Source organism: Cimex lectularius, unplaced genomic scaffold (genome assembly GCF_000648675.2).
Source record: "Cimex lectularius strain Harlan isolate CLEC.00 unplaced genomic scaffold, Clec_2.1 scaffold137, whole genome shotgun sequence".
NCBI lineage: Eukaryota > Metazoa > Arthropoda > Insecta > Hemiptera > Cimicidae > Cimex > Cimex lectularius.
This window is the reverse complement of record NW_019392687.1, coordinates 572771-596948: the sequence shown is the minus strand read 5'-3', so window position 1 is coordinate 596948 and position 24178 is coordinate 572771. Positions and strand designations below refer to the sequence as shown.

General features: G+C 35.9%; 1 protein-coding gene across 2 annotated transcripts in view; it reads right to left on the bottom strand.

Moving 5' to 3' along the window:
• The window catches only part of LOC106664870 (zinc finger protein 395), a 95310-nt gene that overhangs the window by 32992 nt on the left and 38140 nt on the right, over nt 1-24178 (bottom strand). For both annotated transcript variants that reach the window (XM_014390914.2, XM_014390915.2), the window contains 2 exons: nt 22085-22200; nt 13793-13962 (listed from right to left, as the gene is read on the bottom strand). In XM_014390914.2, the coding sequence (XP_014246400.1) occupies nt 13793-13962; nt 22085-22200 (286 nt within the window). The remainder of the gene's footprint in view (nt 1-13792; nt 13963-22084; nt 22201-24178) is intronic.

Here is a 24178-nt window from a genome sequence, read left to right as displayed (position 1 = left end):
TAAACAGCTTTACGTAACGGAGCCGCGTGTCACTTTCCAAACCGAAGATGGAATTTAAGCGGAGAAAATTGCACAAATCCCGTAGTGATAAATTTGCGGAAAGGGTGATGCAAAATTCACGTAATTGGGGCGAGACCTCCTGCTCAAGTCCGACAAGGCTCCTTGTCTTCGCTACCATTTAAAACGTGTTTTCCTCCTCCCAGGAGTTTCTTCAACTGCTGCCCAATCGAGAAAAAAGGTTGAGATTTGTACAATTGCGAAAAACGAAGGAAAGGAAACCTTTTGCCAGCCCGTTGTTTAATGTTTTTGAACTCTACCTTGATCAACTACGACCGCGGGAAGTTCATTATCGCCTGACCTACACGTTCGGTAAATCGATCGTGTTTTCAGGGGTGGACAAACTCGCCATCGGCTTTTGACACGGGATTGCCGGAGTTACTGAACCATGGGAAACGTCGATTAATCTTTTCCTGTGAAACAAAAGAGAAAAAGACTCACGGCCCATTTGTGGCTTGAAAAGACAATCTTCTAACAAGGCCGTCAGGCTTTCTAGGATATACGATCTAGGAATTCGAGCAAAAGTCTCTAACGAACTTGTCTATCTCAGAACGACCTTGACTATGCGATGTGTCGAGCGAAAACTTTCATTCGCAAGTCCGGAAGTCGGCCGAATAACGCTTACTTACGATTCTTTAAGCTACACTAAATAACGATCTTGGAACATTTCCTATATGGACGACACGAGTTATTAAAGTGCTTTACTTTCCTGTCACGAATTCTCATGTCCACCTGCAACAAGCTTTAAGCATACAGTTAAGCTGATTTGGATCCGTTCATTCTCGCTATTTGATCCCTTTTCAAATTCACAGTGGGGGGCGTCGGTGGCCGCAACGGTTTAGGCGTTGTCACGGCGCTCATCACTGAAGGTAAAGGTCCCGGGTTCGAATCCAGCGGCCCTGCATTCGAACCCGACATACTTACAAATGTTTTTTTTTTTTTCAAAAACACCGGCAACTCGAGGGTTGATATAACCTCTGCTGTTGCGAACCCTCGGGGTGAGGAAAAAAAAACGATGAAACTACAAAGCAGCAGAGCCTTATCACCTTCCCACTTTACGTACTTGTTAAACTTGGTTTCGTTATTTAGAAAATAAGTATATTGCAGCATTAGTTCCGTACAAAACCATATTTCAATTTATACAATTTCATCTTTTTTCAAGCTATTTTCGTTTTTGTCGGACGTTTTTCAGCATTCCAGCTCTGGCGTTTGGCTACTGTTAGTGCCAAACCGTGCTACCTGTGAAGTTGGCTGAGGTTTGTTGTACATGTTTTTTGGTCATTTTTGGTCTGAACATGTTGGTCTACCTATCCTCGCTGTTTCGGCCAGCCAATGCGTTTTGGCTTGCCCAAATCTTCAGCGGTTGTCAGGAAGCAGGGAAAGGCATCGACCCATCTAAGTTGGCAAATCGGGAAAATACGTTCGACCGATACCGAGCTGCAATAATTTAAGAACCCGGTTATGTTCCTTCATCGTTCTTGTATGACTTAGGAAAATTTTGTTTTATCGTGTTTTCTCAGGGGAACCATTCGATTTTAAATATACCGTATAATTCCTTTGCGATACTGATCAAGAATTGAACTTGGGGCCCCAGTGTACGATTTTAAAAATTGTTGATAAAGAAATCAGTCATTATTTCTTACAATGCAGACAATTTTCAAATTTGTTAAGAATTTTACTCATCATAGGGAGAATCAGATTAAACTAAGCAGTAATCTTTGGAATGTAATAAAAAACGAACATGTTAGATTTTCCCTTAATTATATATAACTTTTTTTAAATAGCTGCCGTTATAAATTCATAAAAATTTACTTGATTTTAGAAGGAAGAATGGCGGTACTTGATCAATTAATTTCTAGTTTTTAACCTAAATGATTACCTGCCTTCAGATTTAAAATAATAACAGAAAAACTTCTCGGGTCCTCGCTCTATGTTGGTGTTTCGAAATGCCGATACGGAATCATTATTTTAACAATGCACAGACCGTACGAAAACTTCACTATTTCAGGATTATTATTATTATTATAAAGAATGGAATTGCGTAACAGCGGCGAAAGTTTTAAAACCTTTGATTTTTTTTTTAGCTGAGCCAAAATTGAACATTGCGAAATAGCATACACATAACTGAGCAAACAACTAAGCTGTTGCATAATACAACTAACATTGGAAAAATCAACTATAGTACGCCATCATCACACTTTTTTTAGTTGGGAAAGTCCTGAGTTTTATCGTATCTGTGTTCGGACTTTTGTCCATTCATTAGTGGCACGCTGGTAATAAAAATCAGAATTGTTTTTTGTAATAATGGGGGTTGGGTCTTTAAAAGTTTGTATTCAACTTTCATTTTAACAAATTTAGCCTGGGGCTCAAGTTAACACATCAGAGTTTTACAATTTTACACATCACCTCGCTCGGAGTATTTAGGCTTTAAAAGCCTTATAAATTGGGCTTGGGCTTATAAAATTCATAAGGAGGCATGGTCTTCCGATTCAACGACCGAACAACGAGGGGAAAACAACGGAATCGTACAAGAGATAAAAATTAAACGAGAGTCGAAGCAATTGAAATTATTCGCCTAATTTCTTCAATATGTTGACTGTTATTTGTAACAGACCAAGGATGATTTCACTGATTCTATGATTCTCGATGAACAGTTATTTTGTTCAGATTTTCTTCTGTCGTGAATGATAAGCCTATTGTTTGATGGTTAGAGTCGTGTCATCCTGATCTGCCTATCCTCGTTGATTTTTGAACACGTTTCGGCATTTCGTCATCTTCACTGTTCGGGTGATATTTGTGAAGTCTTTTTTTCGGTACATAAAGTGTTTTGGCAAATATCACAACGACCAATAAAACAAAGATATCGGGCCTGATTTCTTATAAATATTTATCAAACAAATGCAAAATAACAGAAGTTTATCAAGGATCCAAATAAAAATATTTTCATTAGTTCCGCCATCCAATTTTAGACATTGGCGTATACTTCAGTTTCAAAACTCAGGCCTAAAAGGGTGCTCGGGTTGTTTTTCTTGGCAACTTCTACTAAATAATGTCCCGCATTGTGCCTTAATTCAGTATGAGATCTTTGTATACTGAAGAAGACCAAACGTGCTCCCCTCGTGATTAGGCCACTTTCTCGCGGAGGGGAAGATGAAAACGTTGTTTACTTTTAAAAATAGACGGCCTACTGTGCGACCTAAAGAAAACGTAGTCATGGACTGTTCCTAAATGAAAATCGGTAAAGCTTCAAAATTGATAAATATCGACGAGTCAGCGGATTACCACTACGTGACATTATTTCGTCGTTAGCGGATCACCTTCCATTTTTGTTGGCGCGTTTCAAGGCTAGGCTTCCGCTTCACCTCTGCAAATAATTTCAGCATTTACAAGATCGAGGTTGAACAGCTTGCTTAACCGTGTTTACTATTTGCTCACACGCGCAAAATGGCGTTGATGACCAAGGATTTCATAAACAAAAGAAAGAAAACCCAGGGGAGAAAACAACAAACGTAAAAACATTTACTATCCTGCTCTTTGAACGTTGTACATCAACGATTTTTTTCCAATACATCAAACATATTATTTCTGAGCAAGCATGTTTATCAATAGAAATCAACGTAAAATGTTTGATATTAAAAACACGTTTTGAAGAGCTGATTCGCGGCATATGTTTTTAAACTTTACCAGTTGTACAAGACTTTCCCGTTCAAAGTCGATGAATTATATCAACTGTCCAGGTTTTGTATTCTCAATGTGCAATCATAGTTTCAATTTTCGGTCGTAAAACAATTGGGTTTAGTTGTTTTAGTAACATTTTTGAGACTTTTTAGCTTTAATTAGCAGTTTATTGATATTAAACCCGCGAAATGATACTAGGCTTAGTTCCCAAGTTCAGTTATAGTGTTTCGCTTTTGGCTACAATCTTTTGTTCTTTTTATAAATAAGAGATGCTGGGTTATGTGAGTGGGCCATGTCCAAACTGGAATCCAATACTCCGGCAGTGTTCATCGGGCCAATTGTGACCTTTACGTTCATTCATATTGCTTAACGATTGGCGAGGGAGAGGGCAAAAGTAGGGCAGACGTGGATCCGCCGGTACTCATCCATGAGTCACAACTATGCGAGATTGACGGAGACGTCGGTGAAAGAAAAACTCTCGTCGACCAAATTTGGTTTACCTGGGCCAAAAGGAAGTGTGCAACTTCCGACCCGCTAAATATAGGTGTACACGCACCGCTTTAACCCCCTCCAACGGACCCTGGCCGAAATAGGGTCCCTCCGAATTGGGTTAAACCCCCACCAGCAACGTTGGAGTTGCTAAAACTGGGTCACGCTCGACCCCTTCTACCAACGCCCCCACCAACAACAACCGGCACGGCCAGCTCCGGCTCTTGAGCAACTTGATATTTGACAATAGATCCATAACCACGCCCACAGAAATACAACAAAAACCGGCACCGTTCCTCCTCACCCGGTGAAAACGGCTTCGCACGTTTCCGGGTTTCCCTCAGGACCGTATTTCCACGTTCTCACACTCTTCCGCGTATCGATTTCAAACCTTAAACGGTCACAAACCCAGAAATACACGAAACCTCGCCCTTACGTTTTGTTTTTAACACTTCAACTCGACGACGGCGAGAATTCGGTGTTCAAAACCGGCGAAGGGTCAAGGTTCGTCCGTCGATAGCAAACGAATTGCCAAACCGATAAAAGTCGCCCACACGATTTCTCAACCAAAGGGGACGCAGCGAAATATAATGTACGAGTTATATAAACAAAAACTGGAATGGAAAGTCGGATCTTCGCATGTATATCTTATTTTTGTTGGCCACGGACCTATCACACACTGGAATCTTTCAACTATCGATCTCCAGAACAACCGACCCGAACGTCAACTTACGTAACTGCCACCTTTAAATTCTATTCTCACACATTTCCACCTGTGTTGGATAATACAAGTCTCCTAAGAAATAAATAGGCGGAAAAGGAATATCTAGTGACTGTTTTTTTAAAACCTGTAAACCGTTGTTCCAGCACGTATGACTGACCATACACCACTTCTCCCATACGATTAATTACTACGAAAAAGATTATTCAAACCTATGCAAAAATAAACTCGGAAAATTTTATGAAAAATATCATTAACAAGCTTTAAACTCTGCGTTTAAAAAAGGATGTACCTATATCTAGGTCAAAAATTAAAAGTTCACAACAGGTTTTTCCTTGGTATGTTGGAAATGCGGAAAACCCTGACGTGCCAACAGTTATTAAAGGATCTGCGGACGACAAAATCAACCCCTTTATTAGCAGGCACCCCCTAGACAACTTAAGCCAGCTCTGATAAAAAGACAGTGATAAAAATGTGTATATTTTGAGCGCTAATAAGAAAAATAATCTATTATTGAGAAGAACGAAGAAAATAAATCTAAGGACATGAAAAGATCTTATAGACTAGGTTATTTATCTTAGAGACTAGGTTACTAGCTGGTGTTCTCACATGTTACTAGTCATGCTGATTCGTAAGTTACTCTGCAAGGTTTACAAAATACAAATAAAGTCCATTTAAAAGAAATTAATATTTTAAAAAAGTAGAAATCTATTCGTTGGTGACTTCTCACAATGCGCTTTCAAATGGTATTTTTATATAATAAGTAATAAATTTTTTGTTAATTTAATCAGCCTATTCTTAATTATATAATTACTCAATTAATTATATACAATTTTCTCGAAATGAAAAATTTGTGTCACAGGCGGGATGGGATGCCAACACATGGCTTTGGGTTCGAATCCCGCCTGTGACACATATTTTTTCATTTCGACAAAATTGCGTATAATTAATTGAGTAATTATATAATTAAGAATAATATAATTAATAAGTAAAGTAATATTGTTGATTTAAAATTGTACGAGAAAAAACGGCAAGGCCTGATAAAGCCGATTACGTTCTGTTATAAAATTTTCTCAACGGTATTCCATAAGGCATAAAAAATTCTACGAATTTTTCAAGCCGCAGTTGTTTCAAAGATTTATAAGTGCCCATAAACTCACAGTGCACAATAAGAAGTGCTTAACCCTATAAGCATATATTACAATAAATGGGTAAAATGAAGAAAGGCATTCCTAGGAGGAACTTAAATTACCAAAGAAAAGTCTTAACAATTTTGTTTTCTCGACAATTTAATTATCTAATGGTTTAAAACCGTTCAAGGTTTTCTTTGATGCGTTTAGAATCATTCGAAAGAAAATTTTGTTAATTTCTACCTCGTTAAACCTCTATAAGAAAATATTTTCCTGACAGACGGCCTCACCTCGGTGTAAATGCTAAAATTGGAATTATTTTAAAAGCTTTTTTCAAAAAACTTCACTTTCTAAAATGTACACAGAACATCAATCTTAATATTTCTTCCCTCGAAAAGAAGCCAAAATTGAAGGATTGTTAAATAATCAAGGAAGAAATTATTTATTCGTACGGTGTTTTAAGCTTTCGATCAGATCACTAAAGCCTCTAAACGGGCTTTCGAAGCCCCTTTGGTACGATTTCTCGTACGTCCTTGGTTTATTCCCGGTTGGATCGAACAAAGGAGTCCATTCTACGGCATACATTTGTCACGTGGTATTTTCTTTAAAAACTTAACTAAGTTAATAACATAATCATAGAAGAGCTATAACAAAGCACTTTATCTTTAACACGCCATCTTTCAACTTGGGCGTAATTATATAAATAAGAAATGGGACTCGGAACGGATAAAAGCTCGGGTTGTGAATGGTAGTGAATCGATCTTTGGCCCGCCGCTCGTCCTCCCTGGAAAGCCGACGGTGAAGCTTCACGGAAATTAACTTTCACCTCGAAAACTAAAAACAAGAGTACAAACCTCTAGGGGATCCTGGAAAAGCCGCTATACAGCGAAACAAACCCAGTGTCAACACCATTTTTAAAAAATTAAGCAATTTTATAAACGTGTGGTGTTTAGTGACCGTTAGTTAATAATTATTTGGAGATCGTGAGATGCGGTCTGGTGTGACGTAGGTTTTAGAAAAACATTTTATTTATCGTCCCACCGTTTCGATCTTTATTGAGATCATCTTCAGGGCTCAAAGTGATTGTTTTCCGTGAGATGTGTCATATTCTTGGGTGTCGTCGGCACTATCAACACGACACACAAGAATGACACATCTCACGGAAAACAATCACTTTGAGCCCTGAAGATGATCTCAATAAAGATCGAAACGTTGGGACGATAAAGAAAATGTTTTTCTAAAACCTACGTCACACCAGACCGCATCTCACGATCTCCAAATAAAATTATAAAGAAATAAAGTTAAAAATAGTGTCGAAGAAGAAAAACAGTAACAGGATAAACATGATAAACAGAAATTTAAAAAAAATCTCTTACAGAAAAAAATGAGCGGATAACAAAGAAAATCAGATATATTACTATAAAGCCCAGAAATGTCAAAAGCATTAAGTCACTAACAATACATACTAAAACTTAATTATAGTAAGTGAAAAAACCTTTCGGAAATGTGAGAACAAAGAGCAAAATATAGACATATTTCTGACAGAATGCTGAATTGACATTAAAAGAGAGGGAGTAATTCTTAAAATTATGGCCGATTGTTGAACCAGGTGTGTTAAGTATTTAATGTGGAGAAAAGAAGATATCAAAATTAGGACAGAAACAGCGAAATAAACGGATCCATTTTCGTCAGGTTGAAAATTGATTGAAGAGAAAAGAAAAAAGAAGAGTAATTCATGAAATGAGAGCCCAATTGTCAGATGTAACGTGATGTACCAAAACGACCGTTTTTTTAACTTGATCCGGATTTTCTAGATCAAAATGCTTTTTTTTTCAGAGGATTAACCATACACAGAGAATTTAATATTGAAATTTTGATTTTTCTACATGAGCTGCGTCCCACCCTCCGGTTTTAGACCGTCCGCTTCCGTTTCCTCTTCCCGTCGCTTTGCGATTAATTATATATACGATGCATACGAAGCGTACCGGTCGAGCGTTCTACGCCACCGTAAAACAAGAACGGCACCTGGAAAATTACCCGAGGGGAAAAACAAGTTAACACGAAAAACAGTCGAATAAAAATTAAATTTTATTGCCAAATAACAACTCGCCTACGCACCGAATCGCAAAGTCGATAAACTCGAATAAACAACAAATTGCTTCAAGTGTGAATAAGCAATAACAAAATTTCTCTCAACGTTTTATTCGAAAAAGACAACCAACGGAGAACTGTCAAACTCGACAGTAATACCGACTGCCATGTATAAACCATTGTATAATTTTGAAATAAAAATATAATAAATAAAGTAAACAGAACAGAAGGAAGTTCATGAACAGACATATAAAACGTGAAAATTTAATTATTAATGATAAAACATGTCCGATACATAGTTTATGGTCCACAGAAATAGCAATTTGTCCATCTGAGAGTATTCCATGGACAGCGATCAAAAGCGTTTTATTGCGCTTTATTTGGCTCGTTTTTCCTCGTTATGTTTACACCTTGGTACTGAACAGGAACTACATTATAAATTTATAACAAAAATAAACCTTTTTCTTTAAAATGAGGAAGATTTTATTTTTTCCCCTGTAAAACGGAAAGGAAAGTAGTCCGATACAAAACTTCAATTGTTTTGCAATTGTCACGGGGGAAAGCGTGAAATCCGTTTTCCGACATCATGTTTGTTCCTAGAGATTTATTAGATTTTCTTCCTTTAATAAAAAAAACAACAAAAACTGTATTTTCCTTCGGACAAATAACCTGGATCTATTCAAAGGCTATGTGGTTTTTCTTCCTAATATAATTGTAATTGAACGTCATTTCAATTTTTATGATTGAGGATTTATCAAACCATCAAAATACTACGAAAAAGTTTTTTTTAGAACTATTTAATGACCGTAACGTAAAAAGTAGGTTTGTCGTAAAATAAAGTGTTTTAAATGTCAAAATCAATTCGAAAGTAAACTACAGCTTTTACAAAACAAACAAAGCTGCCGGATTTTAAACCAAACAAGACTCACAGATCCGTGTTTCTGATATAAAAGACTAGATTTGATCATAAATGAGCTGTAACTTACACCTCTCTTTGTAGACGAAAGCCGTAAAAACTTTATGTACTAAAGGAAGATTATGTGTTTGTCATAAACCGGAAATATCTTTTTTATTATTTATTATTTTTCTTATTACCAGGAGAAATTGTAACAGATCTTGTAGCAGTGATCGCGGGATTGAATATACAGTAACAATTTTGGTTAACAATGTTAAGACCAGAATAATGCAAATTAAACACAACACTTCATTAAATTGGATGTAAATTAACGGTGGATCTAATTTAAATAACGCCAGGCAATGTAAACCGCTTTTGTAAGGATCGAAATTAAAATTTCCTGGATTTTACAGTTTATTTCGTTCAACGTACAGAGTGGTTTTAATTCTTGTTTGCCATAAAAGATGGGCGGATACGATGGATTTAAAATTTAAATGGTAAACCGTTAGTATTAAATTCACAAATGTCTTGAGGAAATTATGGAGAAGAAAAAGCGTGACTAGGAGGACCCAGACGTGATCAGAGGGGTTTATTCAAATTGCATATTTATTAAACACTGATCTCTTACGAGTGAGACAAGCTCAAACTTTTTATTTCTTTTTTGTAACCTAAGTTAAAGGGGTTCAATGCACAATTAAATAACTAGGCGTTTATCATACCAAAAATAAACATTAACAATTATTTTCAATTTATTAAGGTATTGGTTGAGATAAAAAAGTCAGTGTCACGAGCGGGATTCGAACACACGATCTTTGGCTAGATACGCCGCTACTCTACCACTTGAGCTATCGTGACTTTTATCTCGACCAAAACCTAAATTAATTGAAAATAATTTATTTGGTCAAGCGGACCACGAAACAATAAAATTAAAAATTATCCAATCCAATATTCTATTGTGGTAAATAACATTTTTTATAATTAATTATATACATTAGTGATACTGTATGATCAAAACTTAGCTAAAATTTCCTACTATGTGTTTCACCCAAAAAGTCCTCCATTTGAATTAAATTGATTCCCCAATTCAATTAAAAATGCAGGGTGGAACAGTTAGGGGTGGAACAGTCTATTCAGGGTGAGAATGAAGAGAGAAAAAGATAGAAAATAGGGAGATGAGTGTGAGAGAGAGAGAGAGAGAGAGAGAGAGAGAGAGAGAAAGAGAGACTGTTAAGTAAGGAAGAGATTTCAATTCAACCATCTCTTTTGTCACAAAATATATAGATAGAGATACAAGGAAAGGTGAATAATTGAGAGAGAAAAAAAAGAACAAGAAAATCGGTAGAAATTGAGAAACTGGATGGACATATTTAGATTGATGAGAAAGGGTAAAAAATATACAAAAATAAAGAGAGAGGGGGGGAGATCGAAAGTGAATAAGGAAGAAAAAATAAGGCATTAATAAAGAAAGAACGAACAGAAAGAAAAAATCGGTAGGAATTGAGAAATTGATGGAGAATGAGAAAGTGAGAAATATATGTAATTAATGTAGTAATGTAGATTTGGGGAGGGAGAGAGGTACAAAAAATGGAGAGGTAAAGATAAACAAAGAAAGATTAAAAGACAAGGAGAGTGATAACGAAAAAAACGTAACTACAAAAAAACATAACATAGGTAGAGGTAGAGAACAAGAATGCGAGATAGATAAAAAAAGATTGATGGTTAGATTGAGGTAAAGATGGCGATAAGAAATGAATGAGAAAGAGAGTAGAAATATAGAGAAAGAGAATGAGTGAGAAAGAAAGCAAGAACGAAACAGAAAGACACTTTGTTTAAATTATGCTTTATTTTAATTATGTAACATAAAATTAATGCATGCTTGATAATAAAACTATAATTACTTATATTTTTTCATATTAAAAAAGAACTTTTTATTTATTTATTAATTTATGCTGGACTGCAATAAATGTGAATTCAGCAAATCCATCAAACGTGATTTTAGTTATAAAGTAATTAAAAGTTATAGTTATAAGTAACTTGATGTAATGTGTCTGACACATCTCTGGTTAGCGTTTCCTCGCGTTCTTTCCTCTAAAGATGGCGTTTAAAGGCATCTTTCAACGTAATGAACAGCAAGATTGTGCGGACCGGAAGTGATCGAAACTTTTCAATACTCAAAACTATATATTCAAAGCGGGAGCAAAGCACCGCGAGTTTTCCCGGCCCGGCTATGAACTATAGCAATGGGGAAAAATTAACTAAATCGAATTCAAATTGCCCCTGGGAATCGATTAGGCGGAGGGGACGAGGTAATTCTAGGAATCGGCTTTTCTTTTCTTTTTTCTCTTTTTTACCTCGAGTGGTACACAATTTAGAGTCACGGCTACCGTGCTTGCAGGTCATTGCCATCGGGTTCAGAATACGTTGGGCGACTTGACGCAAAGGATAACGAACTCGCGTTTCCGTTACCAACCTGCCCAAACATTGTTTTTCGGGAACGGACAAGCCATTGATCAAATAAAAATTCACCTATGTAACATACATGTAGATGTATGCAACTTAATGTTTCTTAAACATATTTTTTATTATACAAAACCATGTATGGGAAAATAATACGATTACTTAGGTGTATATATTATTAACCTACCATATGTTTTAGTTGGTCCTAATGACCAAAGCCTTAATTATTATGCATAGGATTGTTGTGTTGAAAAATTACCGATACGGAGGTCGTGGGTTCGAGTCCCGCTCGTGACGCTAATTTTTCAACTCAACCATACTTTGCAAAAAAATTAAAACCAACTATGTAGTAATGAATAAAAATCCCACAAATTTGAATGATTAAAGATTAAAAAAAGTTATCTCTAATTGTATCTAGAAAATATACGAATTATAACGGCTTAACGCAGAGAACCTAGGAAGAATATCGCGCCGAATGAACATATATTAAAAAAACTTTCACCAACATGGTTTCATCATCGCTGATCCTCCGTATTAAATTGTTTATAATCCGTTCTGACGACCTAGGGGTTATCGAAGAAATATCGCCAGGTTCTTTCCTCTTGCTGTCTGATTTCTGATCTTTAAGGGGATTACTAAGCAAAAAAATCTATTCCCAAAAAATTCTCGATATCGCACTCTACGATTTTGTCCACTAATTAAGCTTAGAAAATTTCATCATTAAACGTTAAGGCAATTTAGAAGCTCATAGAAATGTCGTTTTTTCTCAGTTATTCCACTAATGTCGTTACATTACTCATACGTACTTTAAAATTATCATTCTGACAATAAGGTCAGTAAAAAAATGTTTCTTTCATTAAATGTCCCCCCTTTGAATTTAATGGATGAAATGTAGGAAAATTGTATACAGGAGGCGTCTAATCGGATTTATCGATTGATTTTTTAATCACAAAAAAATCCGAAGAAAACTTGGCCGTTTTCAATCCCACTTACTTACAGTTACTTCATTCAAGTCAAATTTAGTTTATAAAGTAACGCCGGCATCATGAAAGTTTTACAACTTTGAATAACCTACCATTTCAATCCCGGAATAATTAACTTTAGGATAAGTCTGTAACAACTAGGCTTATCGGTGATCGCTAAGACATGGGGGAAGGAAAGGAAAGAAAATTCGTTACACCTTAACCACAACTTTTTACACTTAAAAAACGTACACATTGTGGCTGGATGCTTGTAAATGTATGTTATGTATTATGTCCTAATTTATGCTTTATGTGAGAAAATCATTTTTCCAAGTTCCCCTAAATCGATAGATTTGGTTATCGACCATTTTTAATTCAGCTTGTTCATTTGCCATTCTACTTACTTAGTATAGTTCACTTATGTCAAATGAAGTATGTAAATGGGGAGAGAGTGAGAGGGGGAGGAGATAGAAAGCGAATAAGGAAGAAAAAATAAGGCAGTAATAAAGAAAGAACGAACAGAAAGAAAAAATCGGTAGGAATTGAGAAATTGATGGAGAATGAGAAAGTGAGAAATATATGTAATTTATGTAGTAATGTGGATTTGGAGAGGGGGACAGGTAGAAAAAATGGAGAGGTGAAGATAAACAAAGAAAGATTAAAAGACAAGGAGGGGAGAGAGACGAGAGATAGAGAGAGGAGAGATAGAGAGAGGAGAGATAGAGAGGGAGAGAGAGGAGAAGGAGAGAGAGAGAGAGAGAGAGAGAGAGAGAGAGAGAGAGCGAGAGCTTTCCCTCCATAAAACGATACCTCCATTACTCATTTTAAGTGCATCTGATTGTCTGCTGTGCATGTGTATGTGTGTTTCATTCTGCGATGTCCTGATTTATACAGTAATCTAGACAATATCCATGAAACAATGCCGTGTTGAAGTGTGAAATAATTAATTTCGATGACAAATTGAAGATAAATATCAGTACTAAATTCTATTGTTTAATTTTGTTCATAAATGTGTCCGTTTGTCTTTATATAATATTAACTAATATAATATTATTGTATTAGTGTTCATGAAAAAGAAACCTTACAACGATACAGATTTACATTTTAAATTCTTTCTGTTTCCTGTCTGCAGGTGTTTACTTTCAAGATAAGATCGGTTTCGCTTGTTTTGACAATTACGAGAGATCATCTACGCGTATGTTTTTGTGAGAAATATAAAAAAAAGCGTAGATAATTTTTTTTGTTTTGTTTTTGTGTTTATTGTTTAGAATCTGACTGATTTAAGGTTCAAGGACTGCTTGCTTGTACTTACCGCTTTTTTTTTCTTCGGCAGTTCGTCGTAATCGTCGTCGAGGCCGATGCCCTCGTCGGAGGCGGAAAACCAGTTGGGGGCGGACTCGCTGAGGGGAGGCGAAGGAGTGCCGGACCTCCAGGAACAGGCGTCCGACAGGGAGGCGGAGGGCGACAGCTGCTCCACCCAGCCTGCGGCAGAAAGTACATCATGAAGACACGCGGACAATTCGGGATAAATTGTTGCCGAGTCATTCAATGATATTTTCTGCGACCCAAGCAACCTTTCGATCCCTCCTATACAAATTTTTTTCTCTGAAAACGTACAGTTACAAGTTTCAAATTAGTAAAATAGACCCCGAATTGAGTTCATAAATAAAATAAATAATAAAGAATTCAAGAAAAGAGAACTATTTTTCTACGTTTTCTAAGATTAATTATAAAGACTACAAGGAAAGAAGGTTAAAGAAAAATAATAGTAATGAAACTTATGACATTGGTTACTAACGTTTCATTGTGTTGGCATACATGGCAAAACCATTAACCATAATCACTACTCAGTGTTTGTCGAGCCGACCGAAACATGACGCTCAACTTATTAATTTCGATGAGGGCTTCGGTCGGACGAGCTTTCGGCAAAAAGACCGACACGTCGACAAACGAGTGTCTTTCTACTTCTTCAACGACCTTCTCACAACCCTTTTTCTCTGAAAATGCCAAAGTTTTAAGTTTATATAGTAATAAATAAATAAACAGGGTCAAGTTGCAAGGTTAAGAAATAAGGTCGAGCAAGTTAAAAACGATAAGGTTCGTGTTATCGACGTAAGTAGTATGAAAGAACCTAAATAAAGTTAGTAGGGATTTTAATCAAGCTTTTCTTCAATTTACAGATTATTTAAACAATTTTTGTCAATACAATTCAGAAGAATTCTCGCAAAAAAGGTTATTGTCAACAGAGAGTGCTGTACAGTACTGTTACTGTACTGTACAGTTAGTAGGGATTTTAATCAAGCTTTTCTTCAATATACAGATTATTTGAACAATTTTTGTCAATACAGTTCAAAAGAATTCTCGCAAAAAGGTTATTGTCAACAGAGGGTACTGATTAGGGTAGAGGTCATATCCACAGGTGTCTGAAAATGCCAACGCTTTGCTTCAAAAATGGACTGTAAAAGAACGCGGATACGTACTGAACCACTCTAACTGATGAGGAAGAAATGAGACGATTTTTGAAGAAAAAAATAACCACCACGTTTCCCAGATACTTAGGATATTAACCGTTGTGTTAAAAGCGTTATTGTGCTGGTAAAATCTGTAAGTCTGAAAGACGAAAAACAGCGCTAGGCAGAGTGAAAATGATCGGAAAGAAAATCTCACTTGATTAAACTGCTGTCAATAGTGTCAGTCTAAATGAACATTGCCAATTAGAGTATTCATCAATCAACCGTTGTATCATGTTAAATGTGTTACTGAGCTATAAGATGTGGTAAGACTGACAGATCAAAACAACGAGGATAGACTGAACGAAAATAATTAGAGTATCAAGCTGAAGGCCATCTCACTGCCCTTAAGACATCTCACAACATCAAACTACTGTAAACAGTGGCCTAACAGTCTAAGCTAACAACAATTAGGGTATTGTGTTAAATTTTACTATTGATGTATTGACTAGTCCGAATATACATGAACGACCTTTCGAAATTTTCATCTGCTAAGTGTGCTAACGTGCTCAGGGAGATTATTCATAGGTCTTACGAGCTGTTAATTTATTCTTTCAATTAATTAATCTTTATGTAAGGTATTGGTTGAAATGAAAAAGATAGTGTCATGAGCGGGATTCGAACCCACGACCTTCGGCTCAATACGCCGCTGCGCTAACCACTTGAGCTATCGTGACTTCGATCCACTCGGACACCAACTACCTATTTCGACCAATTTTCGAATTTTGTTCTCCTTTTTGCCATTTTTCATTTCAACAAATACCTTACCTAAAGATTAATTAATTGAAAGAAGTTATTTGGCCACGAAATATAATGGATTTAATAAGTAAATCGAAGTATACTAAGAGCTCTCCGAAGCCATTTCATTTGTCGCCGAGAATCGAATCCTGATTACACGACAATTGAAAAATGACAAAAAAGGAGAAAAATTCGAAAGGTAGGTTGAAGTGGGGAGTTGGTGTCCGAGTGGATCGAAGTCACCCTAGCTCAAGTGGTTAAAGCAGCGGCGTATGAGACGAAGGTCCTGGGTTCGAATCCCGCTCGTGACACTAGCTTTTTCATTTCAACCAATACTTTACATAAAGATTAATTAATTGAAAGAAATTATTTGTCAATCAGACTACGAAATATAATGGTGTTAATTTATTACTGATTTTTTTTTAATAATAAAGAGAAGTAAAAAGAAAGAGTTGCTACATTATCTGTTTAAAAACCCAAGATGAAAATCTACTTTAATTATCTTTCTGATCTTTCCTTTCTTAATCTAACTGGTTTCTTTCTTTTTAGATTATTTTGTCTAAATGTAAAATGCTTAAGCAATAAAACAAAGCCTAACATTAAAAGAGCTTACAAAATAGCATAATGTTTAACAGAAAACAAGTCGTTTGAACTCTGTGTTACAAAACCTCTCGTCTTTAACACTGTCAGCACAGTTTGCATGAATACCCCTAAAGTTTGCTTATATTTAGACCCCCGAGACAGTATGGACGTCTTTAAAATTAAGATTGTTCACCAGGGTTGAGATCAACAGGTCCAGGTTATTAATGTATTCGTGGCAGATGGATGCCCCTTAACCAACCGCCCATCACTTCCTTGATCATAATGCGTTGCTTCAATTCCAGTTAATATGTAATCCATCACCCTGATGGTTTGTTTATCCTGACAATTTTTTTTAAATGGAAAAATAGAAGACAAAGAGAACTTTAAACCTAAAAGTAAAGCTTAACTACCTTAGACATTTATTGTCAATCGGTCACGTATCTTGAATCAATTTGCCTCCATTTTGTTACAACTTTGCGTGATGTTCAGATTGAATAACAGGTTAGCAAAATTTCAACCACAAATGATTGATTACAGATATGTAAGACGTTTTAAATTAATTTCAAACAAGAACACTATAAACAAATTGTCAAGGTTTTTTTTTTGCTTAAATCGTCTGGATTTACACAGACATATTTAAAATTTTCCTTGCGGACTTATCTGATAACAGTGTCAAACAAGTTATAATCCCCATTACTTTGCAGTTATTTAACAAGGCAATTAAAAATTAGAAAGTAAAACTATCTCCACTCCCCGCAAACAGAAAATACTAATTGAGTAAAAAGTATTTTGTTTGCAAATCCGTTTAAATCATATCTAAAATCTAAGATTATATTTGTTAAAACTGAAAAACATTAAATACATACAGGTTTTTAAAAGTTATTTATAATTTAAGGGATTAAACGACAGATAGCTTGGAAATCTTTATCATAGGGGCAGGTTTTGCTCGAATGCCGTGCCCCATTTTAAGCTGTGTCGACATGGCTCCTTATGTAGAGCGTGCGGGGGACAATACCATTGATACCTCACGTTTTGTTTTTCTTTTTAGTATCTTAATATATTATATAGATGGTGATCGAATCGGAGAATTTATTAATTACTGTTAATTTGTGTTTGGAGATAAAAGAGATTAAATGGCAGCTATAGACAGAGAATTATGAATAAAACTTAAATAAACTTGGTCAATTTTTAGTTCAGTAGTATGCTTTTTGTTTTGTTTTAATGATTTATATCCGTGAGGGCGTAACTGTTCAAATGATAATTAATACGGGGCATAAGCATATGAATAATAGAAGGGCAAATGAATGAATATTCAAGTTCGAAAACATTTTCAATGTCAAAGGACATTGAAGGTTTGCCTCGACCAGACCGAGCGGACCCATTCGCCCGCGCCCATTGTTAAGAGCTGTTGCGCAGAAGTTGATCACTGCTGACGGGAATTGACCGGAAGTTGCTCAACGCCCCGTAGATCTTTGGCCTACTGTGTGATCAGTTGACCGTGTGAGCCGGGCGCACGTACTCTACACGGTACAGAACCGGTAAAAAAAAGGGAAAGTTACATTTCTGTTTTTAATTCAACTAACAAGAGCTTTTTAAAACTAGGCTAAATTTTTTTTACAGGGGTCGCGCTGCGATTCCCCTCCTCTAATGACTTCTCACCCTCCGGGTCATACTTGGACAATTATCAACGGCATAAATTATTAAAACGTAATTCAAAGGAAATGTTGATATACAGCTTTGTTTGTCTGGCCGGTTTAATGAGCCCGCTATCGCCCGAGTGGGGATAGGGTGAGGTTCAAAAGATAGGAGAGACAGCCTTGTTTTTTAAAAGGCACGACCAAGGCTGTTGTTGCCAAACAGCCTTACATCGCTTCCTGCATCTCTCCAGGTAAGCCCACATGCGTGCGGCACCGAGGCTACCGCAGAATATGTCAAGGTCCAGCGGGGAAGAGTTCACAATCTCACGGATAACGTATTTGGTTTTGACAAACTTTAAGACGTCACAGTATACACAATATTACCTGGATTTGATTTGATCAAATAAACGTCTTACAAATAACAATTTTTCACGAGTAATCAAAGGCAAATAATATATGACTCTTAACTGTGCCTGCCTTTCCCAGCTTATATCCCTGACACTGAACATAGCAAATTACTCAAACACTTCTGACAGACATCACAATGATATAAAGAAACAATTCACAGAATTGGAAACAGATCGCAAATCTGAAGAAAGAAAAATTTAGAATATTATGATATATGATTCGTTAGAGATCGTGAGATGCGATCTGTTCGATGTAGGTTTAGAAAAACATACTTTATCGTGCCACGTTTCGAGCTTCACTGAGATCATCTTCAGGGCTCAAAGAGTTTGTTTTCTGTGTAGATGTGTCATTATTGTGTGTCGTGTTGAGGCTAAATCCCAGGCCCTGAAGATGTTCTCAATGAAGCTCGAAACGATGGCACGATAAAGAAAATGTTTTTCTAAACCTACATCACACCAGACCGCATCTCACGATCTCTAAATAATCATTAATTTAAATTGTTAATGAAATGAAGTATATCTTTGTTAATTTTTCGTTAATTAATAACTAATCCTGTTTTGATATTGAGAAGGACTGTTTTTATCAAGGCTCTCGAATAGCAGTTTACCTTCGAAAATTTTAGAAACTCGGCTTTCGAGATGGAAAATTTTAGAAAAACTTTCTTCTCACGGGAAATTTAGGTAATTCAAGTAATACCCGACTTGATTAAACTGTCATCATACCCAATAAATTTTACTGGTCTCGCTCCTGTCAATTTACGCGCTTATAGGGGTAAGGGGGGTGGGGTGGGTCATGGTCTCATTCCATAATCAAAATTGGAAAATAAAGAAAAAACTTGAAATATATCTGTTTTTTATTTTCCTTTTTTATTGTTAAGTATTGATTGTTACGAAGCGGGAAAACGCGGCCTAGGCCAACGGTTTCGGAGTTGCCGAGGTGCAAGAATTTCAAGGAAGTTGGCCCCACCTCGCCTTTGGCCATGGCCAAGGCCGGATAAATTTCGATCTTGTCCAAATCCGGGGTAGGCTTCTGACGGATGCCTCAGGCCAATTTGCAGTGACATATGGACCCGGAACATCGGATCACGGGCGGACGTTTGGCCAGAAGGATTTGGGCTACGGCGAATGCCAGGGTCTGCGTAATCGATGGAGTACTGACGCTATCTAGGCCAAAGTCGGCCTCTAATACTTCGTTCAAAGCCGGCCGTTTACTACTTTGCACTTAAAACATTCGACTTAACTCCATAGCCCTAAGAACGCCCGGAATTTAACGTGATGTACAACAAAATAATAATTGTATAAGAAAAACCTACCAAAAAGAAATAGTTAAAAAAAGGAACTTGCTTAAAAAACAAACGTTATGAAAATCTTTTTTTAGGGTTAATAAACGTGTCGAAAGTAGAAAAGTACCACAAAATAATAAATGTATGTATAAATAAAGTAAACGGTTAAAAGAATTAAGGAATGCGACCCAAAACGCCCGCAATTTAACGTGTTCTATAAAAAAAATAATACTTAAAAAAAGGAACAAATGTAACGAAAATCTGTTTTTTTCGAAAGTACAAAAGTACCACACAAATGGTACAATAAAATAAAAATTAAATCAAGGAATGCGACTCAAAATTTAATGAGCATTCGAACAGCCTCCTACTTTGGACAATTACAACATCCGACTTAACTCCATAGCCCTCAAAACGCCCAAAATTTAACGTGATGTACACCAAAATAATAATTGCACAAGAAAACCACCAAAAAGAAATACTAAAAAAAGTAACTTTTACATAAATAATAGAAGTTACGAAAATACGGTTTCCACTTAATAAACGTCATCGAAAGTACAAAAGTACCAATATCAAGGAATGCGACCCAAAATTTAAAGCTACGGTACAAAATGCTAAAAAGAAAAGTCTAGTTTGAAAATAGCATGTTAATCACGATGACATCCTCTGATAGGATACAATTAAATAACGTTTCTCTCAATAATTACCCGAAAAGAGGAAGAAGCTTTGTCATATTTCATGTTTAAATCTCTTCGAAACTTTACATACAGGGTTGACGGTTGGAAAATTGGCCATCGTAGTGAAACGGGCTTAAATTTGACATACGACATGGCTAATATACATTACAGTTAATCCTAACAGTAATTCTCGTACGGGCATTAACTACGGGGGATTATTTCCATTGAATTTGGTTAAAAAAAAATCTTAGAGTACCAAGCAGTGATAAACAAAAAATTAGTTTTTAAGGCATTTATGAACAAAGGGAGTGAAAAAGATTAAATTAGTTTATTTATTTTCACACTTCAGCGAAAACAAATCGGGATGATTCCACTAAAAATTATATTTAATTACACTATTATTTAAACATTTCCATGTAACGAAATAAGGGATTTTTTTGTTGATTAAAAATAAGATGAAGATCATTTTTCTTCAAAATAGGCACATGCGCGAAGAGAAGGGAATGATTAACTCTTTTGACCCGAATTTAAAAAAAAATGCAAATACAGATATTTTCGCTTTGTAATTAATACGTTCATTGTTATTATGAATAAAACAATAGTGGAACGTCTAAAAATGAATTATTGTACATTGCTCGAATGATTCACACAGCTGGACGCCAATAAAGGATTTCGAACGGTACGCATAAAATGAATCATCCCGTGGTGGTGAAGTAGTAAAGAAAAATAAATACTTTTGTCAAATAATTTGATAACGACCAAAATATTTGAATAAGGCAGAGGATTATGGATTCTAAGAGTCAATTCAAAAATTTTATGTAAATCTGATAACGTATTAAAAGAAAACAATCTGAACTATTAGAAAACAGATAACATCTTCCGCGAATAAATTTTCTCGGCAAAATGCTTCTTGAGGAAAAAACAATAGAATATTTATATCAATCTTCCTTTTTTTTTTTTTTTAACGAGAATGCTTTCAGAAACTTTATGAGCCTTTAATCGCCAAAAAAATTAAGTGTAAGTAACCTAAATCTTTTTTATAAACGACTTTTGTAAGGGGATTCTTTTTCATTCTAGAGAAGTTCGATCCGGGCCCTGGTTAGATTAGTTCCTGGGATATTTTACAATTTTGTTTTTAAAATAACAAAACAGAAAATGTAATCCGTTTTTGCGTTTTCCTTCTTGACGATCAGAATGGAAACAAATCACCGTCACATTTCCCATCAAAACAACCGTTATATATCCCCACTGACAGTTTAAAATCAAAATGATCCTCACGCCTCTATCGGGGCAAATTTGGACGTCGTCGCCCTCGCGGATCGAATATTGTTTTTCCGAGTTGATTATCCGGTCAACGGCACATGTAGCTTTTAACGATACGCCATACTAATAGGAATCTGATGGCTAAATAACGAGCTGTTGTTGCACTTTATCGGATCGGTTTGTGCTATGTCCATTAGCACGTGGCCCGGGGCGTCAGGATGCTATAAGAAGTACAAAAAAAAGGCCAATCTATCTGTCGAAAAAATATGTAAAAATAGATGCTAGGTGTCTCCTTGACATCAGAGTGATGGACTTGTAAGTTGGGCGTTTCCGATCATCCTGGTCTAGCCAAGTGCGTTTCGGCATTTGCAAGACATATCACTGGAGGTGCCAGGATGATCACAAACCACATTAAACTTATTAAAATGAGTAAAAAATCCAATTTGTTAAAGCGTTGGCAAGTTCAGGGAGGGAATGATCAATGTGTCCATTTAGCAATTTGTGTTTTACCAGAGGGCGAATGTGGACTGCAAGAGAGGTGCATGAGGACGAGAGCGGCTGTACATTCGTCCATCAGGTCTTCCTTCGCGTCGTCCTGGCTCGAACTCGGCCTTCTTTTACGAGATCTGAAACATAAATGGAAAAATCGAACAATTAGAAGGGAATACAATCGATTTTACTCTGCAGATGTGGATTTGTATTAAACTGATCGGCTTTGGTTGTTTTCCTGGATCTGACACAAGATCACCAACCATGAAAATCGGTTGTGAGACATCCTCATCGAGTTTATGGGATAATGGATCTTTCTGCAGCTTTTCGGCTATTTTTGCTCTACCTAGACTTGCCGTTTTTATTCTACCAGACATTGCAGCATTTTACTGCCTTCGGTGGAGGATTTGTGTCGGTGACTCTCCCTGCTCAAATCCCTGAAGCTACAGAAAATAACCAGAAGCAGAAACAGCCTGACAGATCAGAAATTCAGCTTATTGCTAACTTCAATAATGGGTATTTGTGGCACACTGTGTATGGCGAAAATTCGATGCAGACCAACCCAGCTAGGATATGCAAATCATGACTATCACATTACAGTAACTTCAAGTTTTTTTTTTTTTTTTTTGAATCTCAAGAGCATTTTAATCATAAAGGCATATATAACACACATAAATAATCGAAATTTCTTTAAGTACATTAATTTCTGATTTTTTACATCTCAGTTAGAATTTTGGAACAGTATTGAGAGTGCTAATTAATTGTGCTATACGGAGTTTTCAGGCGGACTTTTCGACTCACTTGTTAAACTTAAAAGTATTTAAACTTACAGGATTTGTTGATTTGTTTTGAGAGAAGTTTGAACGTCTTGAACCCTCCCGTTCAAGACAGAGATTAAGTATTGAAAATTATTTAAATAAATTTTAATCATCGTGCGCCATAAAATATGTAGACATTGAATAAAAAGAATTTAATGACACTGAGGAATTAAAATAATTATAATGAAATCAAGGGAAAAATAAATTATTCAGCCACACTGGTGGCGAAATGCCGAACAATAGACCAACCCAGCGAGGATAAGCAGACTAAGATTAATTAAGATCAAATTACAGAAAATATTTTTTTTCTTCTTTTAATCCTCTGAACTCCTAGGACTATTCTGCAATAAAATCAGACGGTATCAATCTTTTCCATCAAATTACTGAAAATATTTTATTTACTGTTTTAACCTTCTGACCTGCGAGGACTTTTCTGCAATGCAATCAATCAATATCAGTCTTTTCGATCAAATTACGGAAAAATATTTTATTTATTAATTTGTTGAAGTAGTTAGGAGCAGTCAAGAAATAGGTAGTTTAGAATAGCACCTTTTTCATTTTTATTGCCTTCGTTTCGACCTTTATTCAGTCGAAAAAATATAATGTGTGGTGATTAGTGACAGTTAATCGACATTTATTTAGAAATCGTGAGATGCAGTCTGGTGTGATGTAGGTTTCAGAAAAACATTTTCTTTATCGTGCCAACGTTTCGATCTTTATTGAGATCATCTTCAGGGCCTGGGAATGGCCAGTGGCACTCTCGGCACGACACGCAAGAATGAGACAATTCCACAGAAGACAAACACTTTGAGTGAGTAGAAATACTTTGATTGAATATATAAAATATATTTTCCATTGTATAAATTCACTTTTCCACATCCAAAATGTAATTGTATTATGTAAACAATGTTTGTAAATCCCAGGATCTGAAGATGATCTCAATAAAGATCGAAACGTTGGCACGATAAAGAAAATGTTTTTCTGAAACCTACATCACACCAGGCCGCATCTCACGATTTCTAAATAAATAAAAAATATAATATTAACTTTATTTTACTTTCATCTTCAGGGCCTGGGTAAATTACAAAACATGTTAATTGGAAACAATACAATTTAAGATGTAAATATAAATTTTGAACCAAGTATTTCATACTCACATAAGTTATAATTTATACTTACTTCTTAAATTGTATTTTTCACATTCAACGTGTTTTGTAATATACCCAGGCCATGAAGATAATCCGAATAAAGGTCGAAACGTCGGCCAAAAATATGAAAAAGGTGTTTTTTCTAAACT